Genomic DNA, 15,651 nt, shown 5'->3' on the forward strand with positions numbered 1-15,651 from the left:
CCCGATCCGATCCAATTTTCCAGTGCTGGTGCTGCTGTGCCAATGGATTATGTACTGCTTCCTGTGTTGAGGGTACAGTCACAGGTATGGGACTCCTCAAGGTATGGGAACATTTGTTCCCTTACCTCGGGGCTGCATTGAGGCTGCACCAGTGCTGGAAAGTTGGATAGGACTGGGCCCATAAAGTCTAAATGAATACATATTTTTGTCCAAAATTTACAGACTGCAAGTTCATTCCCCTTACTCTGGTTTCTGCCACAACCAGCCCCAGCCCTGTGCTGGATGAAGGGCGCACCAGCTGGCCTGCCTGTTCCAGCAAGGGGTTAGGACTGGGCTGTTAATTTCTTATGCCAGTGAATATCTACAATATTATCATATTATATCAGTCAGCATAACTCCCAAAGATTCTGATAGACCGCTAGCTGAATGCAACATCAGTTCTTCATAGAAACCCTTCAAAAAGGAATGTAACAAAGCGTGACTTGTGCAAAGCATAATACATACTCAGCACTTAAATGTGAAGTTATTTCATTATGTCTCTTTCTTCCATGTACACAGGCTGTGAGCTTTGCCATTGCCAAATATTTCCATATATATATGTTAGGAAGAACACACACACATATATATATGCCAAATATTATTCCATATATATATTTGCCAAATATATATATTTATATTATTTTCTTGTGGACACTTGTGGACAATATATATATATATATATAGGTAATGGCAAAGCTCACAGCCTGTGTACATGGAAGAAAGAGACAAAATGAAATAACTTCACATTTAAATGTTATGTATTCTGCTTTGTGTGTGTGTGTGTGTGTGTGTGTGTGTGCAGAGTTTTTCTTCCTAAAAATATTTGAGAGGTTCTATTGAGATACCCCATTCTATTAATTTCTATTAATTATTAATAATTAATTATTAATTAATATTTTCTATTAATTATTCCCCATTATTCTATTAATTTCTATTAATATTAATTTTCCCCATTATTATCTATTAATAATAATGTTCTATTAATTTTCCCCATTATTATCTTTACTGTATTTTCTTTTACTATCACTTTGCGGAAGGTGAAGTGAACCACATATGATAACAGTCCACTCAGACAGCTTATTGCTTCCAATATGCAGCAATACAGCAACTCTTACCTTTTTCTCTACCTATTGTTGAGTAATCTATCTCATATAACCTTACAACAAATCTTTGTATATTCTTATTCTGAGATTCCCTGTGCCTCAAGATGTTGAAGATACGCGATCGCAATTCATTTCTGCGATTGCGAAAGCAGATGTGGGTGTCGATCACATTTTTCCAGCATTTTGAGGTGCGAGGTGCCTTGCAGAGGGCTCCACTGGGCTCTCCACACCTCCTGGATGCCACTTCAGACAGGGGTGAGTAAACACCAAGCCCCTGGGTCCCTGCTGGCAGTGTGATCATTCCAATTGCATCACCACCACCCCCCACCCCACCACTTAAATGGGCAAAGGTAGAACTTCTCAGGCTGGGGCATCATGATGCCCCAGTTTGAGAACCTCTGGCATCGACTTCTAATGAAATATATTCAGAACAAAAATCAGAATCTATCTTTCATTTCTGCATGATGATAGAAAGAGAAGAGTTTCCTGGGTCTATGTATGTAATAAAAGTATTATTGCATAAAAAGCAAATAATGGCTTTGGATGTTAAACAGAATCAAACTCTCTTCTGCTGAACTAAAAAAAAAAAAGGTCACAAGGGATTAACCCTCTCCAGTTTAAATAGTTTCAACAAAAGGCACAGTCTCAACCTGTCTTTTTATCTACCTTCAGAACTCCAGTAACAAGAAGAGATGGAAAACCTTGTGGAACACATGAAGTTACCTAATACACTCCTCGGATCAGGGGTGTGTGTGATCTCTGAATTGCACAGGTCTTTGCTAAAACAGAGGTTTCAGAAAGAGCAAAGTACCCTTGAACCTGGGTCCAAAAGTGTTCTTTGTATGCAGTACAGAGACAGAACCCACCAGTTCCATCTAGAAAAATGAGACTTTTTAAAAAAAATTCTATTCATAGTTCCAGGGAAAGGATATAGCAAAGACCTGGAGGCTAAACAGTATCCCATTTGTTTTTCCCACCAGAACCAGCCATCAAGATGAATGGATCCACTGTGACAGATTTTGTCCTCCTGGGCTTTTACAACTCTCCAACTACCCAGCTGTTAGTTTTGCTTCTGGTCTTGACCTGCTACACTATTGTCCTTGTGGGCAACTTGCTGATCATGGTGACTGTGTGGAATGACACCAAGCTATTTCAGTGCCCCATGTATTTCTTCCTTTCCAAACTATCCCTCTGTGACATCTCTTTGGGTTCAGTGGCTGCCCCTAAACTACTGACTGATCTACTGATTGATGGCCGTACAATTTCTTATGGAGGTTGCATAGCCCAGATATTTACTGTCCACTTTTTTGCAGGTGTAGAAGTTTTCATCCTCAGTGTGATGGCCTATGATCGCTACGTGGCCATCTGCCACCCACTGAGGTACACAACCATCATGAACCGGCAGTGTTGCCTCAGTCTCCTCATACTTTGCTGGGTGGGAGGCCTCATTCATGGCATCTTCCAAACAGTGGTCACAGTCCAGCTACCATTCTGTGGACCGAATGTCCTAGACAATTTCTTCTGTGACATCATGCAGTTAAAAAAGCTGTCCTGTTCAGACATCTCTGTTAGCGAGATCCTCTACCTTTTCAGTGATGGTTTGATGATTGTGCCCAACCTTCTGACCTTGCTGGTTTCATATGTCACCATCTTGGCCACCCTCTGTGGCCGATTTGGGAAGGGAGTCAAAAAGGGTCTCTCCACCTGTGGCTCCCATCTGATGGTCGTCTTCCTCTTCTATGGTCCCAGTTTATTTGTGTATATGAAACCCTCCTCTACTTCCCAGGTGGACAAGATGGCTGGCGTGTTCTACATGGTGGTCACCCCTGCCCTCAATCCCCTCATCTACAGTCTGAGGAACAAAGAGGTGAAGGAAGCCATGGGGAGGCTGAAAAACAAGTGCCTGCGTTTTGTGTTGCCTCAACAGGAGTAGATGTGCAGAACTTTATTTCCCTGCCTAATCAATTGTTGTGCAAATGTGGGCTACTGAGTCCCAATGTAGACATGGATTTCATGTAAGAAATGTAAGAGGTCTCGGGCATGTCCCCACTGGAGATATTATGAATCCTTCCCTATTCACACTGTTAGAAATCAAGGAAAAGTAAAATCCTCAATGTAAAACTGTGTAAAAACAGGTAACATTATATCTAAGTGCTCCATAACTGCTGAGCAAAGATGCACTGTTTAAATTCCAGTGAAGATCTCCAGTGAAGGAGAATCCACCACCTCTCTTGGCAAACTGTTCCACAGCCAAACCACTCTTTCCGTAAGGAAATTTTTTCCATCTCTTCTCTTGCAGTTTGTAGCTTTTGGATCTAGTACTGCTCTCAAAGACAGTTGAGAACAAATTTGCCCCTTCTTCCATATGACAGCCCTTCAAGTATCTGAAGAGCACTATCATATCCCCTGTCAGCCTTCTCTTCTCCAGGCTGAACATGCCAAGTTCCTTCAAGCTTTCGTCATAGGTCTTGTTCTCCAGCCTCTTTGCTCTCCACTGATCATCATCACTCTCCTCTGAATCTGCTCCAGTTTGTCTGCATTTTTCTTAAAGTAAGGGACCCAGAATTGATTGCTTGCTGGTTTGTTCTTGCTCTGTGAACCATTTGTGAGTTTCTGTTTTGAAATGAATATATTAGAGATGGAACTTGAATGAATGAATGAATGAATGAATGAAAGGCCTACAAAAGGCCTTAAACAAAGCAAGGCTGGCCTTTCCATTGCTGCTGCTGCTGCATCACAGATGTGAAACAGCAAGTAATTAAGGGAACCCTCATTCCACAGCTCATGTGAGAATTTGAACGGTCACCTTCACACAGAGAGCAGTTGCGTTGGGCCAGCATGGGCTCCAGTAACTCTCCGGAGGGCCAGAGGCTCATTGAAAATTGGGGGCTCCCCTTGGACCAAATTGGGAGTTCCCGAGGGCCGCAAGTGGCCCCTAGGCCTGGGTTTGGGCACCCCTGCTCTAGTGCCTCCATTGTCTGAAAGGAACTCCCAGTTGTCCACTAATGAAAAATGAGTGGCTGAAATGGTGGATTTTTCTTTGATTCAGCAAGGCATATTTAACAAAAATTTGAACATTTGTAGGAATCCATACTAGTCTCCAGCTATCATAATTTTTTCCTCTTTCATTACTTTTCAATAACTGTAATGACACCGTGCTCTAAATTACAGGGTACAGATTAAATAAAATAAAAGACAAAGATTTTTTTTTTTGAGGGGGCGGGTATATGATAGTAAAGGGCAAGAGAATTCATTTATCAAAAAAGAAACTGAATTTACTTGGACAGAGAATATTGTATGCTATCTTGATGAAAAATTCAGAAATACCCCGGAAGGCATATCAAAGTAGACAACTTAGCCTCAGAGACAGCAGCTGGCTCAAAATTCACCCAACTGAGCAACTAATGACCGAAGCATGTTTTGGGATATGCTGTCATGAAAGGCCCAGCAACTATTCAAAAATCATGCTGCTACCAGGCAAGTGAGAGCCCTGCTTCAGAGGAGGGCAAGTTTGGAGTGGGGAGGAGCAGATGTGAAGTGGGGAGAGGGAGGCAGTGGTGGATCCCAGTGGCAGTGGCTTATGCTAGGATCCCTTTCTCTTTTTCACTGTTACAGTAGGCTCCCTGCCTCTCTTTGGACTTACAACAGCAAAATAGATGGCACCGTTACAGAGGAGCCTTGCCCCGAGCATCCACCCCCTCGCTTGGGACAGAGAAGGCATTTGCAGAAGAGCCCCCTCAGATGACCAAAGATGGCAGGCTGGAATAGAGGGAAGGAGATAATTTTTCAGATAGCCTGGACCCAGATCATGGAGGGCCTTTAAGGTTAGAACTAGCACCTTGAAGCGGGGGCGGGGAGGGGGGCAGTGAGGAGGCGTTCCGGGGAGGGGGGAGCCAGCAGGGGTGGAGAGAGGGTGAGCGGGAGGCGTGACAGGGAGGCAGGGGCTGGGGGAAGGGAGCGGAGAGGCAGGTGGCGGGTTCGGTGGAGCTCTGCTCCACTGGATCCTGTCCGTTCGTGTAGGACTTGGCGCCTTACACGAACTCCTTTACTTTACCTCCGACCTTTCAAGTAAAGTGAGTAGCCCCATTGCGGGCTGCTTACCTTACCCAGGAGAAGGGGACAAAAGTCCCCTTTTCCCAAGGCGCCACCCACGGCAGGCTGAGGTGCGCATGATGCGTCGGCAGCCGTTCTCGCGCTCTCCAGGCAGCTCAGGATTGGGCTGCCCGAATCTTAGACGAAAGATGGAACATAAATGTTTCACTAAAAATCTTTAGTACTGTTTATTTTGGATACACTGAGCTGTGGTTGATAAATGCCCTTCCCTTCCCCCAAAAAAGTTTCATGTTGTAATTATATTCCTACAATATTTCACCAGAAAAGGAAAGGTTTATTTTTTTCATGCTGGCTTATTAAAAGTGTTTATAAAGTTTCGTAGTTCTACTTTGATAAGTTGTCTTGTTGGCTGTTGTGAGGATAAAAAGAAGAAGGGATCCACGCTTGCCACAGTGGGACTGGCTGGAGTGTAAATTAGATAAATCAAGTGAACTGACTTCTACATTTGAGAAAAGACATGCGCCCTCTAAAGCTCTGTTGTTTACAAGAACACCTAAGTCTTTTTCATTGTAATTAACCCCTTTGGGACTGCACAGCACTGACCAGGATGTTGACATCTTCTAGGAAAATGCTTTGTACATAGAGGGTGAAATCTAAGGTCCTCAGACTGCGGGAGGATTATATCAAGAGAAACTTGAAAGGCTCCATCCTCTTGATTGCCAGATGAGGTGAAAGATGTTTGGTGGTGGGGGGGGGAGTTTTCTCTCTCACCCTCTCTCTTTGCTTCATTGCAAGATGTAAGATATTTTCACTGAAGTTCCCAGTTCTCTCATTTTCATCTTAGCATTGTCATATGCCACTCCACTTGCCATTGCCATCTGCTTACTGTTCTCACCTGGACTCCTTGCACCTCTTCTGGTCATTCTGAGCCTTCTTGAAACATCACCAAGTTTGAAGGATGCAGGGAGTGCCTTGCAATGAAGTTTTGATTGCTGAGATGGATGGTGCCTGCCCCAGATCCCTTTTCAGTGTGAATTGCATTGAGAGTGAGTATTACGCTTAGTTTTTTGAGTTTGTAGACCATGCAGTGTGTTGCTTTTGCCTCTCTGGGTATGCGACTTGCAAATACAGTTTGTTTTAAAGTAGAAATTTGTACATGTTTTGTCCAAAACTTACTAAGACTACAAGCCTATACACGTTTAGCTGAGAATAAGCCCCCCTGAAAATTATGGGAGTTACATCTGGGCATAGACACAGGTTTATGCACACAATTGTGAACATAAGAACAGCCCCACTAGATCAGGCCATAGGCCCATCTAGTCCAGCTTCCTTTATCTCACAGCGGCCCTCCAAATGCCCCAAGGAGCACACCAGATAACAAGAGACCTGCATCCTGGTGCCCTCCCTTGCATTGGCATTCTGACATAGCCCATTTCTAAAATCAGGAGGTTGCACATACACATCATGGCTTGTAACCCATAATGGATTTTTCCTCCAGAAACTTGTCCAATTCCCTTTTAAAGGCATCCAGGCCAGATGCCATTACCACATCCTGCGGCAAGGAGTTCCATAGACTGACCACACACTGAGTAAAGAAATATTTGCTTTTGTCTGTCCTAACCCTCCCAACACTCAATTTTAGTGGATGTCCCCTGGTTCTGGTGTTATCTGAAGAGCATCTCTCTATCCACTTTATCCTTCCCATGCATAATTTTGTATGTCTCAATCATGTCCCCCCTCAGGCGCCTCTTTTCTAGGCTGAAGAGACCCAAGCGCCGTAGCCTTTCCTCATAAGGAAGGTGCCCCAGCCCAGTAATCATCTCAGTCGCTCTCTTTTGCACCTTTTCCATTTCCACTATGTCCTTTTTGAGATGTGGCGACCAGAACTGGACACAATACTCCAGGTGTGGCCTTACCATCAATTTGTACAACGGTATTATATTAGCTGTTTTGTTTTCAATACCTTTTCTAATGATCCCAAGCATAGAATTGGCCTTCTTGACTGCCACCGCCCATTGGATCGACACTTTCATTGTGCTCTGCTACTATTGGAGTAGTGATCATTCATTGCATATGGGAGTTGTTTTACGGTTAGCAATACTCAAACTATCAGTTAAAAAAACAGGAAAGAACGTTCGCCAATGCGATGAACTGAAATGAATCAAAAAATGAAACTGGTAGACCATGAATAGCTAAATGCCATAGCAGCTGATTCATTAAAAAGAAATTTATTTTTTAAATTTTTAATGCCAGTGGATATTTACAATATTATTATGTCAATCAGTATAACTCCAAAAAGATCCTGATACACCATTATCTGACTGCAACATCAATTCTTCATAGCAATATGGAAAAAAGGAATGTAACGAAGTGTGACTTGTGCAAAACTTTGCACATAGTCACCATTTAAACATGAAGTTGGTTCACTTTGGATGCAATGCTAACCCCTATATGACTTAAGGGCAATGCAGGTAAGGGAACCAACCTTACTTTGAGGAGGCCTCCATGAGTGACACTCAACTGCAGGATGCAGCACATGTCCCATTGGCACCGCTATGCCAGTGCTGAAAAGCACTGACGTAAGGGGTTAGGATTGAGCCCTTTGTCCCTTCTCTCTTCCATGTACACAGGCTTTCAGCTTTGCCATTGCCAAATATTCCCACATTCCACCACCCATCCATGGTTACTATTAAGACTCCATTATTTTGTAGTGGAATTATCCAGTATTTTGTGCTTAAAATATGATTCTTATCTTCTTTTACTATCACTTGCAGATAGTAAAGTTTACCATTTACTACTTCATATAATCTTACAATAGATTTCTTATACATTCTTATTTAAAGATAATCTACAGTCCTTGTTCCCTAAGCCAGAGGCATTGCTAGGGTGTGAGGGGGGTGACACCACTACTGGCCAAAATTGTGAAAATCATGATATTTTTAATAATGCCATCATGTGAAATATCTGTATTCTATCAGATGTTATAGCCAAGGAACCAGAAAAGGAAAACATGATTGCCTTATGTAATAAAAAATGTATTTCTTTATCTCGGAACTGACCATTGAAACTGACTGTTCAAAGAGCCAATGGGGTGTTATTTGGACACTGCAGGGAACCAAGAATGTCAGGTCATAACTGAGTCAGCTCTCATTTTCATGTACCAGAGCTAATACTAGAATTCTGATTAAGTTGTATGAGTTTCATCAAGTTGGCCACTGTTTTTGGTTGGTTTTTTGTTGCCTCGTGATGCCACTGCATTTATGTTGTGTGTATGATATTGTAATGTATTCTGTGTGGTCTGGTATGGAAGGATGTCCATCATGGAGCTGATGCAATGAGCTCTTGCACTTGGTGACACAAACCTAAGTGTCCACAAGAAAATAATCTCCTATTTCTTGTGCCAATTTAACCATAAAATCATCCAACTGTTCTTGTTTTGAGGCATCTGTGTACTCTGTACATCTGTGAAAATCTATCCTTTTCTCCAGTCATCCCTATTTCTTCCTTCTTCATCATCCCTTACCTTTAACCATTGTTTAACAAACTGTCATGAGGCTGTGCTCCAAATTTCAGGGAATGATTTGAGAAAGACAGACAGAGAGACAGAGTCAAAAGCTTTTTGTTTGTTTTGGGGGTATGAATAGTTAACGAGAAGGTAATTAGTTTATTGAGAAGGAAACTGAAATTAGTTGAACAGAGAATCCTGCATGATAGCTAGGCACAAAATTAAGTAATAAATTGTAGGGCCTGTATAAATATAACCGTGAGCCAACATACAACAAATTCAGTTTGTTGATGAGCCAGTTGGGGGGAAAAAAATTATTTCATTTTCTGTGGCATATCAGCAATAGGAATGTCATTACAACTGAAGCCATTTTCCCCCCAACATTTGCCAATCACAGTTCAGTATTAACAGCCCAGTGATGGATTATTAGCAGCAACTTTTAATGAAATATATCTGGACCAAAAAATAAAAATAAAAATCTCAGAATCTATCTCTCAGTCTGTGTGATGACAGAAAGAGAAGCGTCCCCTGGGTCCAAGTATAAAAGTATTATTGTATGAAAAGAAAACAGTGGGTTCAGAACAGAGTAACGCTCTCTTGTGCTGAAATCAAAAAGAGATCCCAAGTGGTGGACCTTCTTTGATTTAAATAGTTTCAACAGAGGACACTGTCTCAATCTGTATTTTTGTCTATTTTCAGAACTCCAGTAACAAGAAGAGAAGGAAAACCTTGTGAAACACATGAAGTTGCATTATAGACTGTTCAGATCAAGGGTATGTGATATTGTATCATTTGTATCCCACCCTTCCACCAAGGAGCTCAGGGCAGCACATGTTGCTCCCCCCCTTGTTCCTCACAGCAGTTATTTGAAGTAGGTGTGTGTGAGAGAGAGAGAGAGAGAGAGAGAGAGAGAGAGAGAGAGAGAGAGAGATATACTGGCCATGTTCACCCAGCAGCCTGCATGGCTGTTTAAGGGATAAGGGTTTGGATTTCTGTCTCCCGCATCTCTGCAAAGCATTCTGGCTACGTCTTCAGGATTGTGCTGTATCTCAGAACTGTCCAGCCCTGCTACTTGAAGTCAAGTGCAATGGTAGGGGTGAGCCTAGGGAACTTCTCTATGCAAAGCCTCTGCTCTGCCACTCAGCTATAGCTTTCAGTGCTGTGCCACTTACTGAGGAAGGTCTTTGGTAGTGTATGGCAAAATTGTGCCCCAGAGGCACAAATGTTTCTCATGGCCCAGAAACAAAAATAGTGCATTCTTTGTGCATTCTTTACGGAAATAACCAGTACATAGTTTCTAGTCCTCATTGTCCTGAGCATATGGACAACCCAATCCTGTGCTGTATGTAACTGGGAATCACAAAAGTGCCGTAGGCCCATAGCTGGTGGGAGAGAGCCAGTGCCAGCAGAGAGGCCAGTACAAGTAGGTGCTGGGACTTAGTGCCAGAAAGACACTCAGGAGGATTGCTGGGCGGTGAGTATCCTGGTCGAGCAGCAGGGAGAATTTTGGTGGCGGGGGGATGGCAAGGGGGTGGCAAAGAGGGGGTGGAACTGAGCAGAAGGAGGGCAGGCTACTGGTGGGTCAGGCCTGGGAGGAGGGAGGGGATCGTGGCAGAGGCTGCTGTTGATAATTATCACCCCTCCAGAGCCACTGAAAACAACATGGGTCATCTTGGTTCTGCGCCAGCTCAACAGCTGGCCCAGATAGAAGTAGACTCATTGGACCAGACACGCTTGACATGGGGTAAGGGAAAGGACAATTCCAGCAGCTTGCCTGGCTTCACAGGATACAGCGGTGACCATTTTGGTACCACTGTACTGCTGTGTGCTGGGGAAACTTAGAATTGGACAGCTAGTGAAATTGGAGGAGCCATTTCAATCCTAGTGTCCAGCAGGAAGAGAGAAGTGCTACTACACCCTGCAAAGACTCTTCCAGATACCTCAACAGCCCAACATAGCTTTCCTGCTGCTGATGAAGCACAGTAAATGGGGCACACACTGTATCCAACAGCTGAGTTTCAAAGCCGGTGCCTGCTCCAAAGTAGATCCATCTTTCTACCTGGATCTATAGCAGTGATTTTGCTGGTGCAAGTCCGAATGGACCCTGATTGGTGTATCAAAGCCTGGAAGGGGATAGGATATGGTTACATAAGAACATAAGAACAGCCCCACTGGATCAGGCCATAGGCCCATCTAGTCCAGCTTCCTGTATCTCACAGCGGCCCACCAAATGCCCCAGGGAGCTCAACAAGAGACCTGCATCCTGGTGCCCTCCCTTGCATCTGACTTAGCCCATTTCTAAATGGTTAGAACTTCTGCTACTGATTATGTGTCCCCCTTTCCACACTCAACACTTCTCAGTCTCCAACCAGGCCCCCTTGTCTCCCAGTTCCCACAACAATCCCTGTGCCAGCCTCAGTCCCAATCCTGACCCCCCTCTGTGCTGTACTTCCCTCCACCCACCACCACCATCAGCTTCCTTCCGGCAAGCAGATGGTGGCCTGACCCCTAGACCATACCTGTGTCTGTCACCAATTGCAAGAGAATTAAAGCACTTCCACGTGTATCCTGCCAGCTCTGCCCACAGAATACTGATGGAGGATTTATGATAGAGCACACACTCCCAAATTGGAAATCATCTAACTGATTTGAACATCTGGATGATTTGAACAGCTCTTTACAAACAGGTTTTTCAGAGAGAGCAAAGAATCCTGTATATTGGGCCAAAATTGTTCTTGTATGCAGTACAGAGACAGGAGCAACCAGTTCCATCTAGAAAAACAAGAGCAAAGAAGGTTTAGGTTATATTCATAGTTGGGGGGGGGGGGAATATAGGATTTTAAGGGAGATGAGCAGGATCTCCAGGGTTAACGGTATCCCATTGCTTCTCCCACCAGAACCAGCCATCAAGATGAATGGATCCACCGTTACACAGTTTGTCTTACTGGGCTTTTCTGGCTCCCAGTCTGCTCAGCTGTTAGTTTTACTTCTGGTCTCGATCTGCTACACCATTGTCCTTGTGGGTAACCTGCTGATCTTGGTGACTGTGTGGACTGATACCAAGCTCTTTCAGTGCCCCATGTATTTCTTCCTTGCCAATCTGTCCCTCCTTGATATCTCTTTGGGGTCAGTAGCTTCACCTAAACTACTGACCAATATTCTGATTAGCAGGTGTACCATTTCTTATGCAGGCTGCATGGTCCAGATATTTACTGTCCACTTCTTTGAAGCTGTAGAAATGTTCCTTCTGGCTGTCATGGCATATGATCGCTATGTGGCCATCTGCCACCCACTGAGGTACACAACCATCATGGACCGGCAGCGCTGCATCAGTCTCCTCCTACTTTGCTGGGTAGGAGGCCTCATTCATGGCATCTCCCAGACAATGATCACCACCCGGCTACCATTCTGTGGACCGAATATCCTGGACAATTTCTTTTGTGACATCACCCAGTTAAAAAAGCTGTCCTGTTCAGATATCTTTGTGAGTGAGATTCTCTATGTTTTCAGTGACAGTTTGATCATTCTACCCAACCTTCTGACCTTGCTGGTTTCATATGTCACCATCCTGGTCACCCTCTGTGGTCGATTTGGGAAGGGTGGCAGGAAGGGACTCTCCACCTGTGGCTCCCACCTGATGGTCGTCTTCCTCCTCTATGGTCCCCTTTTATTTGTGTATTTGAAACCCTCCTCCGCTTCAAAGGTGGACAAGATGGCCAGCATCTTCTACCTGGTTGTCACTCCTGTCCTCAATCCTCTCATTTATAGTTTGAGGAACCAAGAGATGAAGGGAGCCATGGCAAAGTTGAAGAATAAATGTAAACATTTCCTGCTGAATCAACAGTAGTAAATGTGTGGAAATTCCTTTTCCTGTTAAATCATTTGTTGTGCATATGAAGCCTAATGAACCCTAAGGTAGAAATTGCTTTTATGTATACTGGAAGGTCTAGGGCATGTTCCCTCTGAATGTGGAATGAATCATGCCCTACCTTCTCCTTACACCTTTACAAATCAAGGAAGCATCCCATGGTTAAGAATCCCTGCTATAGTTGTCCCTCATTTGTTAGCTGTATGGAAAGTTTTCCTGACTGACCACTAGTGGAAAATGAGTGCTGGAATAGGTGGATTTTTGATCTGATCCTGCAGTGCATGTCTCCCTTCTCTTGCACCTTGAGCCCCATCTAAGCTCTGTTCTAAAGAAGTGGCAGAAATTACTCTGTCTTCTCATACTTTGAGGGGTAGGAGGCCTCATTCATGGCATCTCTCTAGCAACTCTCTAGCTGGGACTGGATTTCCTAAGGATAGGATCTAGCTGGCATGCTGTGGTCATGATTTTAACCCAAATACTTTAAAAGGAAAATGGTTTCTATGACTCTTCCCCACCCCTGTGTCTAAATATTATTCCTATGTATTTTTATTTATTTATTTCAAGATTTCTGTACTGCTTTTTACCAGGAAAAAAAATCTGGTGCTCTGAAGACTGCTTACAACATTCAAAAATAAAAACCAGCATAATAAAACATGCAATAAAAAAATGCCTAATCATTACAATACAGGTGTGTGCAGCTTAACAACCGCTCGCTTAACAACAGACCACATATATGAAGGTGGTCAAAGCACAATAAAGATGCTCTTAATGAGGCAACTGCCTCTCCCATAGCCTGCAGCAGAGGGTCTGCTTACACAACAGAGAGGCTCTTAATGCAATGAAGAAAGCGTCTGTCTCCAGTAGCTGTATAAATAGTGGCTGTAGTAGTTATAATATTTTTATTATTATGAAGCACACTTGAGTCGGCCCTTCATCTTAAGAAGCGCAGGGCAGAATATATAATAGCTTATCAAAATACTACTACTATTAGTACAGGTGTGCGCTGCTTAACAACTGTTTGCTTAACGATGGATCGCATATAAGACGGTGGTCAAAGCACAATAAAGATACTCTTAATGAGGCAACTGCCTCTCCCATAGCCTGCAGCAGAGGGTCTGTTTACACAACAGAGAGGCTCTTTATGCAATGAAGAGCCCAGGAGCCAAATGAGAGTGCCCAGAAGTTTCCTGGGATCTTACATTTTTCACTCTTATCCGGATCCACTGCCCAAACTGAATCCCTGCAGCCCTTGCTGCTCAACCTCTGCCAATGCCAATGCTGTGCTGGCTCCGACCCGGCCTCCTGCAAAGCATGCTGGGGGGGGGGCACAACCATAGACAATGTAGCAGTGCCTGCTGCTGCAAGTCATATGCACCAGGCTGGGGAAAGCATACTGGACACTCCTTCCTGTCAAATCTGGGAGGAAACCAGCCAGCTACAGTTGCTGTTTGGCTTGTGGATCCACTTACCATGAAGGGTCATAGAGGGACTCAGGGACACAGCTGTGGGACTAGAGCTGTCGCAGAAGTAAGTTTTGATACCTGGGCAATTTCCTGGGATCTCAGCTGGCAATAGTGGAAGCTGGGCTCACTGGAAGGCCAGATCTACCAGGTGGGTAGACCTGGGCTCAAGAGACTTTCCGGGCTGTTGCCACTCCATTTCTCTTCCTCCCCTCCCACTTTGGGGATGGGGCCCAAGTGAAACTATGTGCCCCACTCAGAGGCACCGTTGGCAGGTAATGAAAATTGGGGGGGGGCGAGAATGAAATGTGCATAACGTGTTTTAGTACCCCAAACCAAAACACAGTGGGTCCTACGTGAACTAAAACACACTATATTCTAGAGAGGGGAAGTTATGAGTAACTCTCATGCAGTATGAAGCCCTGAGGATAGGTGGAGAAAGGAGGAAAAAGGAGAGTAACTCTTAGGAAGAGGAAAAGGAAAGAAAATCAATGGGGGCATAGGAAGAGTAATGAGTGGGACTGCCCCATGAATGCAAGGAGAAGGTATTGGAGGTTTGGGGGTGCATGGAAGGAAGGCGAAAGGCAGGAAAGGTAGCGTTCTCTGAAGTGCTACCTGTTCCACGCGCAGGGCCAGCTAGGCAGGCGGAGATCAGGGGTCTCAATGCGTGGATGAGACGGTGGTGTAGGGAGGAGGGGTTTAGATTCGTTAGGCACTGGGGAACGTTTTGGGACAAGCGGGGCCTGTACAAGAGGGACGGGCTCCATTTGAACCAGAATGGAACCAGACTGCTGGCGCATAACATTAAAAAGGTGGCAGAGCAGCTTTTAAACTGATCCCTGGGGGAAGGCCGACAGGAGCCGAGGGGCATCCGGTTCGGGACTCCTCATCCCTATGGGACGAGGATGGGGAGGTTAGAGAACAACAAGACAAAGGCAGGGTAGGAGAAGAAATTGGGAAAGTTAGGGAGATGGGATGTGATAGACGGTTTGGCACAATGAGAGGATGCGGGGACAAAGGAGCGAATAAGCAGCCCATCCTGGGGCATTCCGTGTATAAATGCTTTTATGTGAATGCCCGAAGTCTACGAGCAAAGGTGGGAGAACTGGAGTGTCTGGTGACAAGGGAAAATATTGACATAGTGGGCATAACGGAAACCTGGTGGAATGCGGAGAATCAGTGGGATACCGCAATCCCGGGCTATAAACTCTACAGGAGGGACAGGCAGGGGCGTGTTGGAGGTGGGGTGGCCCTTTATGTTAAGGAAGGGATAGAATCCAGCAAAGTAGAGATTGAAGGTGGGTCCGACTCCACCGTAGAATCTCTGTGGGTTAAATTACCAGGCTTGTGCAGCAATGTAATACTGGGGGCGTGCTATCGTCCTCCAGACCAGAAATCTGATGGGGACCTTGAAATGAGGAAACAGATCAGGGAGGTGACAAGGAAGGACAGGGTTGTAATCATGGGGGACTTCAATTATCCTCATATTGACTGGGTCAATTTGTGTTCTGGTCACGATAAGGAAACCGGATTTCTTGACGTGCTGAATGACTGTGGCTTAGATCAGCTAGTCACGGAGCCCACCAGAGGACAGGTGACTCTGGATTTAATTTTGTGCGGTAC

At 44.6% G+C, this 15,651-nt stretch overlaps 2 protein-coding genes across 2 annotated transcripts; both read left to right on the forward strand.

Moving 5' to 3' along the window:
- Nucleotides 1-1,246: 1,246 nt before the first annotated feature.
- LOC136653962 (olfactory receptor 4Q3-like) lies at nucleotides 1,247-3,075 on the forward strand. The gene is made up of 2 exons (XM_066630825.1): nucleotides 1,247-1,397; nucleotides 2,123-3,075. Exons 1-2 carry the CDS (start codon nucleotides 1,247-1,249, stop codon nucleotides 3,073-3,075), a joined length of 1,104 nt encoding a protein of 367 aa, XP_066486922.1.
- An 8,536-nt stretch (nucleotides 3,076-11,611) lies between these two features.
- LOC136653964 (olfactory receptor 4Q3-like) lies at nucleotides 11,612-12,547 on the forward strand. Its single transcript, XM_066630826.1, has one exon. It carries the CDS (start codon nucleotides 11,612-11,614, stop codon nucleotides 12,545-12,547), a length of 936 nt encoding a protein of 311 aa, XP_066486923.1.
- Nucleotides 12,548-15,651: the final 3,104 nt, after the last annotated feature.

This window comes from Tiliqua scincoides, chromosome 5, assembly GCF_035046505.1.
Source record: "Tiliqua scincoides isolate rTilSci1 chromosome 5, rTilSci1.hap2, whole genome shotgun sequence".
Taxonomy (NCBI): domain Eukaryota; kingdom Metazoa; phylum Chordata; class Lepidosauria; order Squamata; family Scincidae; genus Tiliqua; species Tiliqua scincoides.